The sequence below is a fragment of the Heterostelium album genome (genome assembly GCF_000004825.1).
Source record: "Heterostelium album PN500 unplaced genomic scaffold PPL_scaffold15, whole genome shotgun sequence".
NCBI classification, from domain to species: Eukaryota; Evosea; class Eumycetozoa; order Acytosteliales; family Acytosteliaceae; genus Heterostelium; species Heterostelium album.
In genome coordinates, this window is record NW_008805077.1 from 177290 (window position 1) to 192839 (window position 15550).

Sequence of the window (15550 nt, forward strand, 5' to 3'; positions counted from 1 at the left end):
CAATTCTCCAGTTTACACTTTGGGTGGTTTCAGAACATTTTCATTTTTATAATTTGAAATTTTTATTTATTATACTGAATATTATAAAAATTTAACGAATCCAAACTTTTGAGAGATCAATATTAAATCCATTTACAAATCCAATACAATGGACTATTAATTGTGGACCACGATTAGGAGTAGGAGCTGGAATTCCTACTAACGGAATAGTTCTGTAAGAGACATTTTGGAACCCAGGATATGGTATCATATTCTCGAAATATACCTGTTGCCAATTCATTGTTTGCAGCTTTTGTTGAAGTCGTTGAACTTCCAATTGATGTAGGGCAACATTTATATTTGCGATTACCATAGCATTTATATCATTTTGATATTGTTGAATGTTGATTTGGATTTGATTGCTCTCGTTGTTGTGAGCCAATTGTTGTCCTTGTACTTGGCCATGTCTACCATTGGCAAGTATATTGGTTTGACAAAATAGGTAGATATTCATACCCATTCCATCAAACAAAACACCTGATTCCACTCCAGATCTAATCCATCGACACATCTTGAGTAATTGGTTGTTCAAATCATTGCTAGGAATATTTGAAAATGATCTAACTTCAATTACAAAATCTGGATGACTTGGAAAAGCATGAATATCTCTATATGCAGGAGGAACGGCATTAAATCTAGCATTGCAAATAAATGCTGAATCTGGTTTACTATGTTATTGTAAGAAATTGTTTTTAAGAAGAATTCTTTAACTGTGTTAATACATACTAATAAAATATATGTCCATTAGTATTGAGTCTAAACAATGCTTGTCCATCTAGATCTCTACCAAGACCATTTATTTCATTCCAATGGATAAGTTGGAAATTGAATGAATTGTTTTGAGTACATGGAGTAGTTGCCATATCCTTTACCCAAATAGTACAAGGATGTTCACCCTCAAGAGGCAGATCTTGGTTAAACTCTAATATGAATGCCAGAGGATCTCCCTTTTCCATAGACCAATACTTTGAGGGGAGTAATGGTGCAATATTAATTGGTGTTCCACTAGGAATAATAAATTTATTTGATGGTGAAGTCTTATTATTATAATGTGGAAGATTAATATTCTTATTATAGGTTACTAGTTGTTGATATACTCCAACAGATAATTGGTTAAAATCTTTGGGTATTAATATTTCACAATTATTCATTTTTGATATTCTGTTAAAACTAAAAAATAATATACTAATTTAAACATATGTAACAATTTTTATTAACAGTGTTCAAAATGAAGTAATAAAACAAAAATTGTGGGATTGTTTTTAAATAAGGAGCTTTTTACCCAAAAAAATTCATTGGAAATATAGATTATCATATTTTTTTTCAAAATCTATTGGTTAAAGATTGTGGTGATCGAAATCAATGTACCATTGATATATCTAATCTATTTTTTTTTTTTTATAATAACTAAAGTGGTATACATGTTTTATTAAAAGTTGTATTAAAAGGATGGATTTACCATCAAGTTTTTTTCGTAGTCTATTTTTTTTTTTCTTTTTAGTTGTTGGTTGATTTAATTAATTAGTTGGCAGGTTGGGAAGAGAGTTAATTTCATTTACTTGATTAGTTGGCTGGTGTTGGAGTGTTGTTTATTAATTTTAGAATGTTTCTGTGGATATCGAAGTCGGATATAATAGATTGGTTGGAGAAATCGAGTATTTTGTCATCTTGACTGAATAGAATTGAACTGACATGTTTCCAAATGTTGTGGTAGATGATCGCTGTTAGGTCTGATGATTCATCGCAGAGGTAGAAGTGAGTAGTAGATTTTTCCAGTGACCATTCGTCTTCGTAGTTGGCAATTTGTAGATGTTGTGTGATGTGTTTGAGGTTGAATTTGTTTAGGATGACTCGACAATTAAAGAAATAATGTGTGTGTGGGTCAAAGTCATTTGCTGAACATAGTTTACAACTGTCTTGTTTGATGTATGCCATACCAGGAAGTGATCTTGAGAAGAATCTGAATACTGTGTTTCTACCTCTGTGGTGTTTGATGGAGTTAATGTAGTAGAAGATGTTTCGGGTTGATGTAAAGTCTATTTTGGTGGGGGGAAGAGATAGTTGGAATTGACCTGATGTAAGTACTGGTTTGTGGTGATGGTTGATAAGGTCGTGGTATATAAGTTTAAGTGGTAGTGGTTCGTCATTACGCAATATTGGTTTCATTTGATGTGGAGGTAATTTCATAATTGGTCTGAATTGTTGCCAAAGAAGGATGGAATGTTTGAGTGTAGGTGAGGTTATCTTGTTATGTCTGATCTGGTTACGCCAGCTTTGGTAGTATGGGGAATAGACATCTTGATTTGCAATTACTCTATTTAGTATCCAAATGTGTTGAGCGTCATTTCGTAGTTTCATATCCCACAATGAAATGCCACCATTTTTCCAATGATGTACTGCTCTGGAGAGTGTCATTGTATTCTTAAATGATTTTGCATCTTCGAAAGGTCTGAGGTTGGATGACCATAGGAACCAAGTGATTATTTTGTTGAGTGATTTGATATCTGATTCTGTGAATTTGTCAAGGTACATGTGGTAAGAGAGTTTTGATAGTGTGTATGACTTGAGTATTGACATTTTAGTCCTTAGGGTTGTGCCAAACTTCTTCCATTTGATCAGTGATGATTTAACTTCGCTGACTATTGATGAAAGTGAATGATGTAATCCTTCGGAGTTAAAGAAAAGACCGAGATATCTTTCGTTGACAATTGACTTTGGTATTCTTGTGTCGCCTATGATCGGGGGGTGGTGAAGATGGTCGCTGCAAGGTGGACCTATTTGGATGATACAACACTTGGTGGGATTGATTTTGGATGAAGTGGCTTGGCAGAACAGGTTAAAGATTCTTAATTTTAGTTTCAGATCTTTATAATTTGCTGAAAATGTGCTACTGTCATCTGCAAATTGTAATAGTTTAACCATTGTGTTGAAATCGTTTAGTGGAAGACCGATTGCTTTGGAATTGAGTATGGCTCTGGCCAAACATTCGATGACTAGAACAAATAACGTTGGTGATAGTGGATCTCCTTGTTTAACTCCTCTGTTGATAGGAATAGGGTTAGTTAAAAATCCGTTGACAATTACTCTGGCAGTAGAACCTGTGAGAAGGTTCATTATTAGGTTGATTATTTTGTTGTCTATTTTAATGTGTTGTAGTGTTCTTCTAATAGCGCCGTGAGAGATGCTGTCGAAGGCTTTGTTGAAGTCGAATAATGTTATTAAACCACTTAATCCTCTGAGTTTGCAGTATTCTATTATTTCATTCATCGTGATGATGTTGTCCATGATATATCTCTTGTGTACAAAGCCAGTTTGGTTGTCGTTGATGATTAGGTCTACCAAGGTTTTCATTCGATTGTTGATTGCTTTGGTGATAACTTTGTAATCGTTGTTGAGTAGTGTTATTGGTCTTCTATTGGCTGGATCGAATATATCACCTTTCTTGTAAATAGTTGTGATGGTGCCTACTTTGAATTCGCTTGGTAGTGGATTGCCTGAGTTGAGTGATTGGTTGTAAAGTTTGGTGAGTATAGGGGCAATGACATCGCAGTGGGCTCGGTAGAACCATAGTCCTAAGCCATCTGGGCCAGGTGATTTCCATGGGTTGGATGAATTAATAGTTTCTGTGATCTCTTCGGTTGTGAATTCTCTGGCAATGCTGTCATCGGTTATTTCACATTTCCATTCGTTAAGTAGTCTATTGTGTATGGTTGGATCATCTGGAACATTTCTGAATAACGATCTGTAGTACTTCTCCATGATGTTCACCATATCATCGAGATTAGATGTAACCGTGGTTTCATTTAATCTTAAACCGACGATGTTGGTATCTTTTTTGGATTGAGCTAGTTTAGCGGTTAATAATCGAGAAGGGATTTCACCGTTTAGTTGTTGGTTGACCTTGCGAATTGAATCTCTTAGATTCCTTTCTTCTGTTTGTAACTTGATAAGATCTAATTTTGCTGATTGTATGATGTTGTTGGGGAGGTTGGAGTCTATTGTTTTCAGTAAGTTGATTATCGCATTTCTTTTTATTCTTTTCCTTTTCTTTTGATAGTTTATGTAGCATTCTATGATTAATGATTTGACTTTTATCCAGTCTTCTATGTTGTTGATGTTTTTGGTGGTGATAATGTTATTAATAAGTGATTGTACTTCTGGTTCTAGTGAAGTTTCCTTATCGAGTCTCCACTGTGTTTGTGATAATTGTGGTGGTGTGATTTTTATGTTTGTTGTGATTGGTGAGTGGTCAGATAGTGCTCTAGGGTGTAGTTGGAAGTTGGATGTTTCTATTGTAAATTTGCAATATATTCTGTCTAATCTCTTTTCTGTATCGCCACGTTTCCAAGTGCTGCTGTTGTTTGTACTATCTAGATCAATAAGATCATGATCATCGCAGAGGAAATCTAATATTGTTGATAGTGGTGAGCTGTCTCCTGGTATACAATTAAAGTCGCCAGTGCAAATGTCTATATGGTTTGGTAACCAAAGAGAAGTGTTGTTGAAGAGTTGATCAGCAAACAATCTTTGCTCTGGTTTGCTTGCTGGAGCATATATATGTAGGAGATTGAAGCTATTGTTGAATATTCTTATAGTACACAGAATGAATCTTCCATTAGGATCGATGAGAGAGGGGTATAGATTGATATGCTTGGAATGAGAGATGATTGCAACCCCAGTTCCTTGACCGTTTGAAGTAGTTATTATCTTATTATTATTATTATTTTTGTTGAAATATGAGTTGAGTGAGGTGATTGTGACGTGATTAGTTTCTGTAAGTAGGGTGATGTGTGGTGAAGTAGATGAAATTAAAGAGGCTATATCTTCCAGTGATTTTTGTAGAACTGCGCCCCTGCAGTTCCATAGAAGTAGCTTAAGGTTGTCCAATTGGGGCTAAGGGTATTCTCACATGTGTCTGCGTATTACCTGCTGGAGCCTGAGTTCTCTTGTTTTGATTTGTATCTTCTGAATCTTTAACTTCTCTTTGTCTAACTGTTGTAGTGTCATTCTTCTTCTTATTTCTCTTCTTATCGGTTGAAGTTGTTGTTGTAGTTGTAGAAGAAGTTCTTTGTGTAGGTTCTACGTATTTGGTTAGAGTTGAAGTATAACCCGATTCTTCGTCTTTGTAGTCAGCGTCAGAAATGATGACATCTTTCTCGTAGAGTACCCATGTAGATGCTTTGTATAGTTTAGTGGTATTGTCTTTGGTGGGTAGCAGAGAGGAGACATGTGAAAAAAGAGCATGATTCTTCTTGTATATCTTCTTGAATTCATCCTCTTTAATTGCTTTAGAGCTGTCTGATGTTGTTATTGCTGATACTTTTAGAAAGTTGAAAGAAGGGAAATAGGCAACAATCTTTCTAGGTTTATTTATCGAAAGGTTCTCACTACAGTAAACATGTAGATCATTGAGACGTGATCTGTCAATCCTTCCGTTAAATACAATTCCTTTGCTTGTCCTACGACCCTCGGGATCTGATACAGTGCTCATAATGAAGAGATCATATAGTTTTTCTAAAATCTTGTTACTGACGTAATTTGATTTAGGAAAGTATAGACGTACATGAATGCTCTCTAGTTGTATGAGTTGCATGAAGGTCGCATTGTTGCTAAGCTTTAGATTCTTTTTATAGAACTCGAATAGAGTACTCATTTTACTAATTGGTTGTTCTTATTGTTATTTAAATGTATATAAATATATATTATAGAATAAAATAAGATTTGATGGTGATTAGATGAATATGTAATAATTAGTTTAAATTTATATTAAATCTTATATTATTGCAATAATATGTTGTATTATTAATAGTTATTGCTAAATAGTTGATATAAATATGAAAATATAATAATTATAAATAGTAGTATACAGTTACTAATTGTATACAAAAAACGAAAAAAAACTTTATATATCTAATCTATTACTTTTGTTAAATCCGCAATAAATATTTAATGTTTTTTTTGATAGTATTGCACTAAGGAGGTGTTTTTTATCACCTCCTCACGAGTTTGTGTCAATGTATTGCCCCATGGGCTCTTAGGACATCAGTTTTATTATATACGTTCGGAAACTTAGTCATTACCGAGCCTCGAACCCGGGTCGAAGTAGTGAAGGCCCACGAATGAACCATTTCACTAACTACGTCCTTCGACATTTAATTGAAATTGATTTCGCAAGATTATTACCACCACAAGCATATTTCGATGAATACAAGTAAGTCATAGTATATTTATACTTTGTCGTGGTTGGAGTTGTCTTTGATTGGAGGAAGTGATTATAGACCTGAATCATGATTCCGATTATTAAAAGATAAGAAAATAAATAAAAAATTTAAAAGAAGAAATAATTTCATCCCAATCCTCTTTGGTGTAGTGGTAACACATTAGTCTCTCACACTGATACCCCGGGTTCGATTCCCGGAAGGGGAGAATATCTATTAATAATAATTCCCTAGATGCGCGCATATTTGGTTAACAGAAAATCTTGTTTTTAAATATTTTTGGGACCTATGAAAAGGTTAGAACAAAATTAACTTTTTAAAACACCATTTTCAGCGTACTTTAACGCGTTAGAGCTGAAAGTGATTCACTATAATAAGTATAAGGGGTGATCTTATTTTTTAAAAATATGTTTATTATATTTTATTGTATTTGTTATTCACCATTAAGTATTTTTACAACATTAACTCTGTCTAAAAACATTGATTTGTGGAATAGACTTGCAATGAGGAAGGGTTTGTTTTTCTGATGACCAAAAACGATGTAATATTGATCATCAAGTTTTCGAATTGAACACTTATTAAAATTGTAATCTTCAAAGGATATGTTGTCAACGATGCTACTTGTTGGGAATACAACTTGTTTCAACTCAATGTTTTGGACAGAGTCTGGGAGAATTCCTTCTGCTATATGAATGTCACATCTAGGCACTTGAATGATAAGATGATTCACAGAGTTTGGTATAATACCTGGGTGTATGAAACTGTTCATGTGGTAAACATTGAGCGTTTTCAACGATGATGGAAGTGAATTCTGATTGAACTTGAAATTACATTGTACATCAATGTCAAGTGTTTCAACACCAAATGGAATGACTCTGAGTGTCGCCAAACTATTCTCTTCGCCAACACTATCATCTTCCATAAGCAATCTCTTGATATCCAAGCCATCAAGAGATTCTTGTTTGAATGGCGATACTTGTAGACTTTCGAAATGATAAAGTGAGCGATCTGGGAACAGTTCATCAATGTCATACTCCGAATAGGCAATATTCAGATGTTTGATGGAAGTAGGTAATGATTTTAACACTGATAAAGAGTGGAAAATGTCGAGTCTTGTCAGTGATTGAGGTAGATCACTTAGATCTAAACAACCAGTGCTTCTCCTCACCATTAGCGATCGAAGATTCTCGAGTGGTTTGATTGACTTCATCCATGGCAAAGGTACTTTACCAAGTGTGATCAACGAATTTGGTAGAACGTTTGAATCGATATTAATATATGCGCCATTTTGAATGAATTCCTCTAGATTTGGTGGTAGCGATCCAACTTTGAGATAGTTATCAGGGGCTGAACCTGTGATTCTAAGAATCTTTAATGATGTTGGTAATACTCCAGGCTCCAAAATCTGGTTGAGATGACCAATCTCTAAACTCTCCAATGTATCAGGTAACACACCTACTTCGATCACTTGGTTGAATTGGCCAACAAATTTCAATTTCTTCAAGTTGGGTGGAAAACATCCTTTGAACAAAGCTTCATTAAAATAATAACTAAATGCCAGTGATGTGATATTCATTGGTATTCCATACTTCAATGTCATACACTTCCTAAGACCAGTTACATTAGATTTGCCGATCAATTCATATAGTCGAGTATATAGCTTATCTGAATCTTCTCTTAATATCATTTCTCTGCTTTCGATTACTTTCACTATGTTTTGATCGATTTCATCTATACTTTCAATTGAATCTATTAAATAAATATAAAGATAATAAGTGAATATAGTTTAAAATAATAGTATATAATTGTCAAGATTTATAAAGTAATTACCATAATCTATTGTATAATCATAATGATAAATATAATTTTTATCTTTAGTGACGAACATAGTACGTTGTTTCTTTTGGTTGAGTGATTCGAATATCAAAGATCTATATGAATTCATAGTGATTTTTGAACGATCTTTATAGTTACAATAAAAATTTTTGGTATTAAACAATAGATACCTATTTCTATTGTCAAACCATCTTTTACAAACTAAACTAAAACAAATCTTATCGATATTATCTTTTAAATTATCAACAATGTTTGATAATAGAATATGTGGTAGATTTACTAGTTTATGTGTTGAATTATTATTGTTGTTTGACATCTTTATCTTTGGATGTTGAAATGAGAAAAAAAGAACATTGTCGTTATTAAAACCTTGTTTCACAAATAGAATAACATGTTAGAATTTTTAAAACAAATCTAATCTAGATATTTTTTTTCTTGGAACAAGTTAATTTTTGTAAAAACAAATTTTGATCTAAAGTTTGAAAAATATCTGGTTTCTTTGAATTTTAATATTATCTTGGGAATAATCATTAAATAAATAAAAAGAAATCATTGCAAGTTATAGATTATGAATCAGTTTCTATAGAAGGAGTCATTAAATTATTTAAAGATGTTGTAATAAAAAAAAAAAAGATTTATTTAATTTAATAAATATGTGATTAATAGGAAGAATATTGTTGATAATAAATTCAATGGGATGAGTTTGTATGATTCTGAAATAACACCGGTAGTTGGTGAAGTTGTTGGTTTTGTTGTACAATCAGGGGAGATAATTAGATTTGGTTTGTTGTAAGTGGTAAAAATTGGGTCGAATTCTGCTCGATCCTCAAAATTTGGTATGGTGATAGTGTAGATAATTATATTGTTTCTGTTGGCATTGAGTGGATCGCTGCTCTCTGTTGGGTGAATTGTGAGTTTGCCAACTGAGGTATCTACTTTGGTACGCGATGGGAATTGGCCAACCAAAACACCGACCGGTGTGTCAACAACGAACGATGGTACCATCGTATGAACTTTTCCAACTACTATGCTGGCGTTGCTGTCTTGACAGTTATATTGGAAGGTGGATGGTCCGCCTATTCTGTAGATGACTTGCAGACTGTTGGAGCGATTGGCAAATTGGTAGCTGTTGATAGTCACCGATTGTTTGAGTGAGCCAGCTGGAACATAAACAAACTCTGACAAATAGATGTTGTTTGAGTTTGTCGAGTAGTACTGAGTGGTAACATCAACGAATAGCTGAGAGTCGTCAAACGATGCTCTATTGACAACGGTCGAGATATTACCTTCGGTATCGACAGTGAGTTGACTCCATTTCGAGTTGGACATATCAATTGATTTGATAATGGATCCAGCGCCATCGATTTCACGAAGAGCAATAATTTCAGTGGTAAATTCAGCGGAATTGTTAAAGAGAGTGGTTGAGGTTTTGGAGGTGCTGGTAACAGTTGGCAGTGGCAAGGTAGTATTGACAGGAATAGTGCAGAGTTGTCCACCGTAACCTTCGTTACAAATACAATAACCTTGGAAGCAGTTACCATAGATGCAGATACCATCGCAATGATTGGAGAGGTAGATAAATAGATCAGCAGAGAATCTGGATTGATTATTCCAAACGGTTACATTTAATCCAATCGATGGGTTTGGCGAGAGAATGTCGGCGGAAAACTCACAGGTAATTGTTTGGTTATCCATTTTAGTTGCATTCTCACAGGTTTGTCCAGCAATTTCCACTTGGTAGTCGGTTCCTGCGAAATGGTCACCGCTCACTGTAACCAGTCCGGATTTATTAAAGTACAACGCACTACAAGAGAGTAGTGCAGGTGGGAAGGATGTATAGTTGAGAGTGTTGAGCGATTGGACACCGTCGATACTGACTGACAATGTCGCATTGTCGACCTGAGAGAAATCCGTAAGTAAATTACAAATCAATTGAGTACCTTCCTGGTTGGATTTGACAAAAACACATGGTTGTTGACCAACTGAAATGACAACATCAGTAGATGTTCCATTTTCACTCTGTCCATTCAAGTAGTTTCCAAACAGAGTAATCAAACCACCTTGAATCGGTAGCATAGTAGTTGAGCTCAAAATTGGCTGTGGAATCAATTCTATTTGGTTAGATGTCTGGCCGTTTACAATAATCGATACCATTTGTTTTCTAAAGGTAGGCGGAATTGTAAATTGTGCACGATGGTGAGTGACATTTACCAATGTAGATGGTTGGAATGGAGTGACTTGCTCTGACCAAACACCAAAGTTATCACCAAAAGCAACAATACTCGAACCGAATGCAGTGATATTGGTGATGGAAGGTGGTAGATAAGAGTAAGCTCCAGAGGTTGCAAAACCTTCGATCGATAGATCAACATTGAATCCAACTCCTGTTCCAGGTAGTGTTGTGACAATCAAGGCAGTTGCGTTGGATTTGATTTTATCGGGAGAGAGTGTGTTTGAATCTTGCCATATTTGGTAGATGTTTTCACGCAGGAGAGCATCATAGAGACCCAAATTCGATCCGAGAATGGTTACTGGCGATCCTTCTGTTTTCGATTTTGTGATCGATTGAATCTTTGGCGAGACTCTGAACCAGAGCATGTTTGACAACATTCCCAGTGCTTTGATTTGAACGAATCCATTGACGACTTCTGGTGCAGCTTGGAATATTACTCTTTTGGCTGAAACACTATTTGGTGGGTAGTCGACACTGTTTACCATGACGACGGTAGAGTCTGAATCTACACCGAGACCATCACCGGTGATAGTAACCAAATTGTTTGGACTGACATCGACTTGATACAGTTTGGGAGCATTGAAGCTGAACGGCATGGTTTGATTCAAACCGTCGATGGTCACAGTCAAAGTTAAATTGGAACCTTGTCCACTTGGCAAATTACACTGCAAATAGGAATTCTTATTGCCATTCGGTAGTTTTACAATGTTTGTACAAGCACCAATGGTTGAAACCGAGATGGCAATACCTGTGGGACTGCCGTCTTGTCGCTTATCATTCAAAAAGAGACCGGTGATAGTTATTTGACCACCGTTATTCTCTGGACTGGTGACAGACAAGAGAATTGGTAACAACTTGTATGGAATACTGTTGGAACGTTGATTATCGATGACAACACTGAGATCACCATTCAAAGCTAGAGGTGGAATTTGTGTGACAAACTGTGATGGATTGGAGAATGACTTGATGTTGATCGGGAGATCACCAAAGTATACTGTTACTTTAGATGGATCATCTCCAAGATTCTGACCATCGACCAAACAATTGGCAGATTGCTGAGTGAATTGTGCAATGGAAGGTGGTAGGTATTCAAATGCAGTTGGTTGTGAATTGACACCATCTATAGTAACTACAAGTTGATGGTTATTTCCAGTACCCGGAACAGCAGTACAAGTGATTGCGGTTCCATTCGACGATGGGTTGGAACAAGTGGTTTGATCGATTTTAATAACAATTGTGGACTGTGAGTTATCACAACGATCGATTGAGAGGAATTGACCGTAGATTGTTGTTCTTCCACCGATGGTTGGAGCGGATGTAACACTTGTGATTGCTGGTGTCAATCTCAATGGGAATGGTGATGAACTGACGCTATTTACCGATAGTTTAATATCACAGTTTTGAGATTGCGCTGGAATAGTAAATGTTACTCCAGTGTTTCCAGATACAAACCCAGTTGCAGTTAGAGTTTGTCCACCGATTTGAGTTGTAATGACAGATGCATCTAAACCTAGATTGTTTGCCATGATTGTTACAACTGAATTTTGATGAACTATAGATGTAATGTTTGGTGCCTGATAAGAGTATATAACACTGCTAGTACTTGACGTGGTTCCAGAGACAACAGTGACTTTATAACCTGTACCGGTACCGGCACCTACTTTACATGTCAACTTGGTATTGGCTGAATTCGCTACAATCTGAGGACTATCACATGCACCATTAATATTTACACTGAGAACCTGTGGATTGCTACTGAAATCTCTGTCGTTAAAGAATTGTCCTGAAACAGTCACTTGTCCACCGACGGTTGGTGCTGAACTAACACTCTTAACAACTGGACTAATTGAAAATGGAATACTATTCGATTGTAATCTAAATACAGAGATGGTGACCAATGATGAAAACAAGCCGTTTGGCATGGAATTGAAGTAGACAACACCGTTGGCGATTGAAGAAGCTGCGAATGAAACACCAGAGATGGTAATATTGATAGCGGAAGCTACTGAACCAACGTTTGTTGCTACCACTTGTAGTTTATCATCGTTTTGTAGAATCGATTGTAAAACAGGTGCTTCATAGGTAATCTCTGCTTGGCTTACACGATTATTGATCGATATCGATATCGTTTGGATACCGACATTGGCAGGAGCATTACAAAACAAATCGACACCGTTGTTACTTGGGTTCGAGCAAGTTTGTCCGCCGATGGTGATTGAGACTGGTAGTGCGTCACCCTGTTGATTTGTCAGGTCAAGATAGGCACCAGAGATTGTAATGGTGGTGGTAGATGAAGCGGAAGGTGTAGGAGTTATCTGGCTGACAACTGGCAGAGGATCAAAGCTAAAAGTAGTTTGTTGTCCTGCCAAATTCAAAGCGATTGGTCCACGCTTGGTATGGCTCGGTAAACTAATGAATAGTGTATTTTGTTGTGCATTTCCGGTGGCATTTAAAACGGTTCCAGATTGTGTCAAAGTGGGCAGTTGACTTGGCAAACCAAGATTGGTACCAGTCAATTGGAAAACTGTTCCGAATTGAGCGATATTCGAGATAATTGGCGATAGATACTTGTATGGTAGGTTGTTTGTTGCTATTTGATTTCCAACTGTGATTGATATTTGGCCTGATGCTCCTACACCCGATGGTATGGTACATGTGAATTTGGTCTGGTCAGCCAATTGGAAATTACTGAAGGCAGTGGATTCACCAACGAATTGTCCTGAGAGAAGTGATGAATCCACACCAAAGTTTGAACCAACCACTGTAACTACATCACCAAAGATGCTACCGGATGACACCGTTGACAAAACTGGTGGTACATATGAGAATGTTCCAGTCAGAGCGACAACATCCTCGAGATACAATGTGAAAACAATATCTTTTCCAACGCCAGCCGGGATTTTAACTTGAACTTGTTGTGTGTTTGTGTTTAAAATGATATCGGTGAATACTGAGTTTGGATAGTTGGAAAGCTTGTATGTTCGTTTGGTAAAGAGGAATCCACTGTAGGATAGAGGGAGAGTGAGAGTTGTTCCTGTGGTTGGCACGCTCGAGGAAATTACACCTAGGTTTTGAGAGGTTGGTGTCTGTCCAAACATTGATAATTCACAAGCGTTGGTGGAGGTGGTGTCAACGAGACGCGATGGAATATAACCAACAGTTTTGGTTGCACTGGTGACCGGGCTGTTTGATCCACAGAAAACAAGTGTCGCCGAACAAACAAAGTTTGGCATCACTACAGTTCCACTGAGCTGTCCACTGGTTGCCACGATACCGTTGCTCGACGACTCCAATGCTTGGTGAACCTGATTGCTTCCCCAATTATAGATTGAATTGATAAAACTTGATTGTGGTGCACTTGTTATTACACCCTGAGTGATTGGATTCGATTCAATGGCGACACTGTTGTTTGTACCCAAAATAACATTACGAACAGTTGTATAGTTACCTGCTGAATCTCCTATTTTTATTACTTTTACAGTGTTTGGATCATCTATTTATAAAGAATAATATTAATAATTTAGCTTTAACTAATTATAATTCAAGATGGATTTGTTCAACTTACAGAAAGGAATTCTATTACTTGTATAAACAAAACTATTTGTACCAATAGATAGTGAAATTGGGTATAATGGTGCAGTGCTAGATACGGTTGTTGTCAATTTACATGTGAGAACAGTTTGATTGACAACTATTATTGGATTAGAACAAACAGTCTGTGTAGATCCATACTTTACACTGATTTTCGATAAAGTGTAATTTGTACCAAAGTTGGTTCCAGTCAAAGTAATTAAACTACCAGTTGTTAAAGTATTTGCGTATAAAGTTGAAATATATGGTACTAAACAATAGAAGAATTAATATATTTCAAAACAACTTATAAATATGTTTGAGATTTTACTTACATTGATATCTATAGGTCATTGTTGGTACAGTTTTTTTATCATCACCTATTATCATACCGTAGGCATCTACACCCGGATTTATTGTAAAGTGTACGGATGTTGGTGAATCCAATGTAATGGTTGGATAGTATGCATTGGTTCCATCGGATGGAATGATAGTGATTTTCAGTGTACTCATGTTCCAATTAAAGTTGCCGTCGTCCATAACGAAATTCTTGAGGTATATGACACCACCCGAGGTTGGTGGTGGTATAGTCATGACTGGATCCTTGGTTCCACGTAGTTCCACCAATACATATTGCAGGTTGGTCGTGAGCGATGTGACCCAATCGGTGGTTTGCAAATACAGCTTGCTACTGCCCTGTTGGTAGTTCTTCAGCGAGAGATACTGTTGGTTTGGTGCGACCGATGGCTGGCCTGGCAACCACGGACAAACGGTATAACAACGACCGACAGACTGCTGGTAGAAAGGCATACCATACTCGGCCGTTCCATTGCTATAGATCCACTCATCGGAGTTTACGTCCAACTTGGTACCACCTACATACACTCTGGAATTGGCAGGAAGTCCACCAATCACCGAACCAAATGTAGTTTGAATAAAATTATATTCCTCTGGTGTTGTGATAGTTATTGGATCTGTTATTGTTGTTTTTTATTTTTGAAAAAAATAAAATTAATATTAATATGTGAAATTTTGCCCGCCTATTTTTTTTTTACTATGAATTTTTCAACATACAGGCATGGAAACCAAATAATAAAGTTGATAAATATTGCATCATTTTAGCATAACTATCGTTGTTGTCATTGACCGATACTGGTGGCAATGAGAAGAGCTGATAGTAATGATTATTGAACATATATTGATTAGTAACATTTGCTCCACTTACAACCATAGAACAACAGCTGTATATTATACAAATTATAATATTTATTATTAAAACATTTTTAAAATTACAATTCATTTTTTATTTCTATCTATATTTTTAAACAAATAAACAAAACATTTGAAAGATATAAATAATATAAATAAATAAATAAATAAATAAATAGAATTGTTAAAAAAGTTGATGAATTTAAATTTAACAACAAAATAACAAATCAACAAACACAATCCTCATGATCAAAAATAAAGATATTCTTTACTCTCAACAAACAAACAACAATGAGGTAACCCAGCCCAAGTGTAAATCCTAATCAGCAAAATAGACAACAAATGAATGCCCAAAACAAAATAATCAAAACTAAAAGACATGAGGACACAACCCACACTGACCACCATTTTTTTAAAGTCTTTTAAGCACCGCCATTGGGGAATT

At 35.8% G+C, this 15550-nt stretch overlaps 4 protein-coding genes and 1 non-coding gene across 5 annotated transcripts; 1 reads left to right on the top strand and 4 right to left on the bottom strand.

The window, feature by feature from the left end:
- Positions 1–91: 91 nt before the first annotated feature.
- PPL_10797 (uncharacterized protein) lies at positions 92–1190 on the bottom strand (the record flags this gene model as incomplete). The annotated part of the gene is made up of 2 exons (XM_020581562.1): positions 92–707; positions 766–1190. The coding sequence occupies 2 exons, from the start codon at positions 1188–1190 to the stop codon at positions 92–94; spliced, it is 1041 nt and encodes a 346-aa protein (XP_020427878.1).
- Positions 1191–1602: 412 nt separating this feature from the next.
- On the bottom strand, positions 1603–5692 carry PPL_10798 (uncharacterized protein; the record flags this gene model as incomplete). The annotated part of the gene is made up of 2 exons (XM_020581563.1): positions 1603–4811; positions 4966–5692. 2 exons carry the CDS (start codon positions 5690–5692, stop codon positions 1603–1605), a joined length of 3936 nt encoding a protein of 1311 aa, XP_020427879.1.
- Positions 5693–6394: 702 nt separating this feature from the next.
- Positions 6395–6465, top strand: PPL_10799. The gene has a single exon. It is a non-coding gene; the product is annotated as a tRNA-Glu (tRNA).
- Positions 6466–6690: 225 nt separating this feature from the next.
- PPL_10800 (uncharacterized protein) lies at positions 6691–8409 on the bottom strand (the record flags this gene model as incomplete). Its single annotated transcript, XM_020581564.1, has 2 exons — positions 6691–8006; positions 8088–8409. The coding sequence occupies 2 exons, from the start codon at positions 8407–8409 to the stop codon at positions 6691–6693; spliced, it is 1638 nt and encodes a 545-aa protein (XP_020427880.1).
- A 323-nt stretch (positions 8410–8732) lies between these two features.
- Positions 8733–15513, bottom strand: PPL_10801 (uncharacterized protein; the record flags this gene model as incomplete). The annotated part of the gene is made up of 5 exons (XM_020581565.1): positions 8733–13819; positions 13892–14167; positions 14232–14870; positions 14971–15067; positions 15508–15513. 5 exons carry the CDS (start codon positions 15511–15513, stop codon positions 8733–8735), a joined length of 6105 nt encoding a protein of 2034 aa, XP_020427881.1.
- Between the last annotated feature and the right edge of the window lie 37 nt (positions 15514–15550).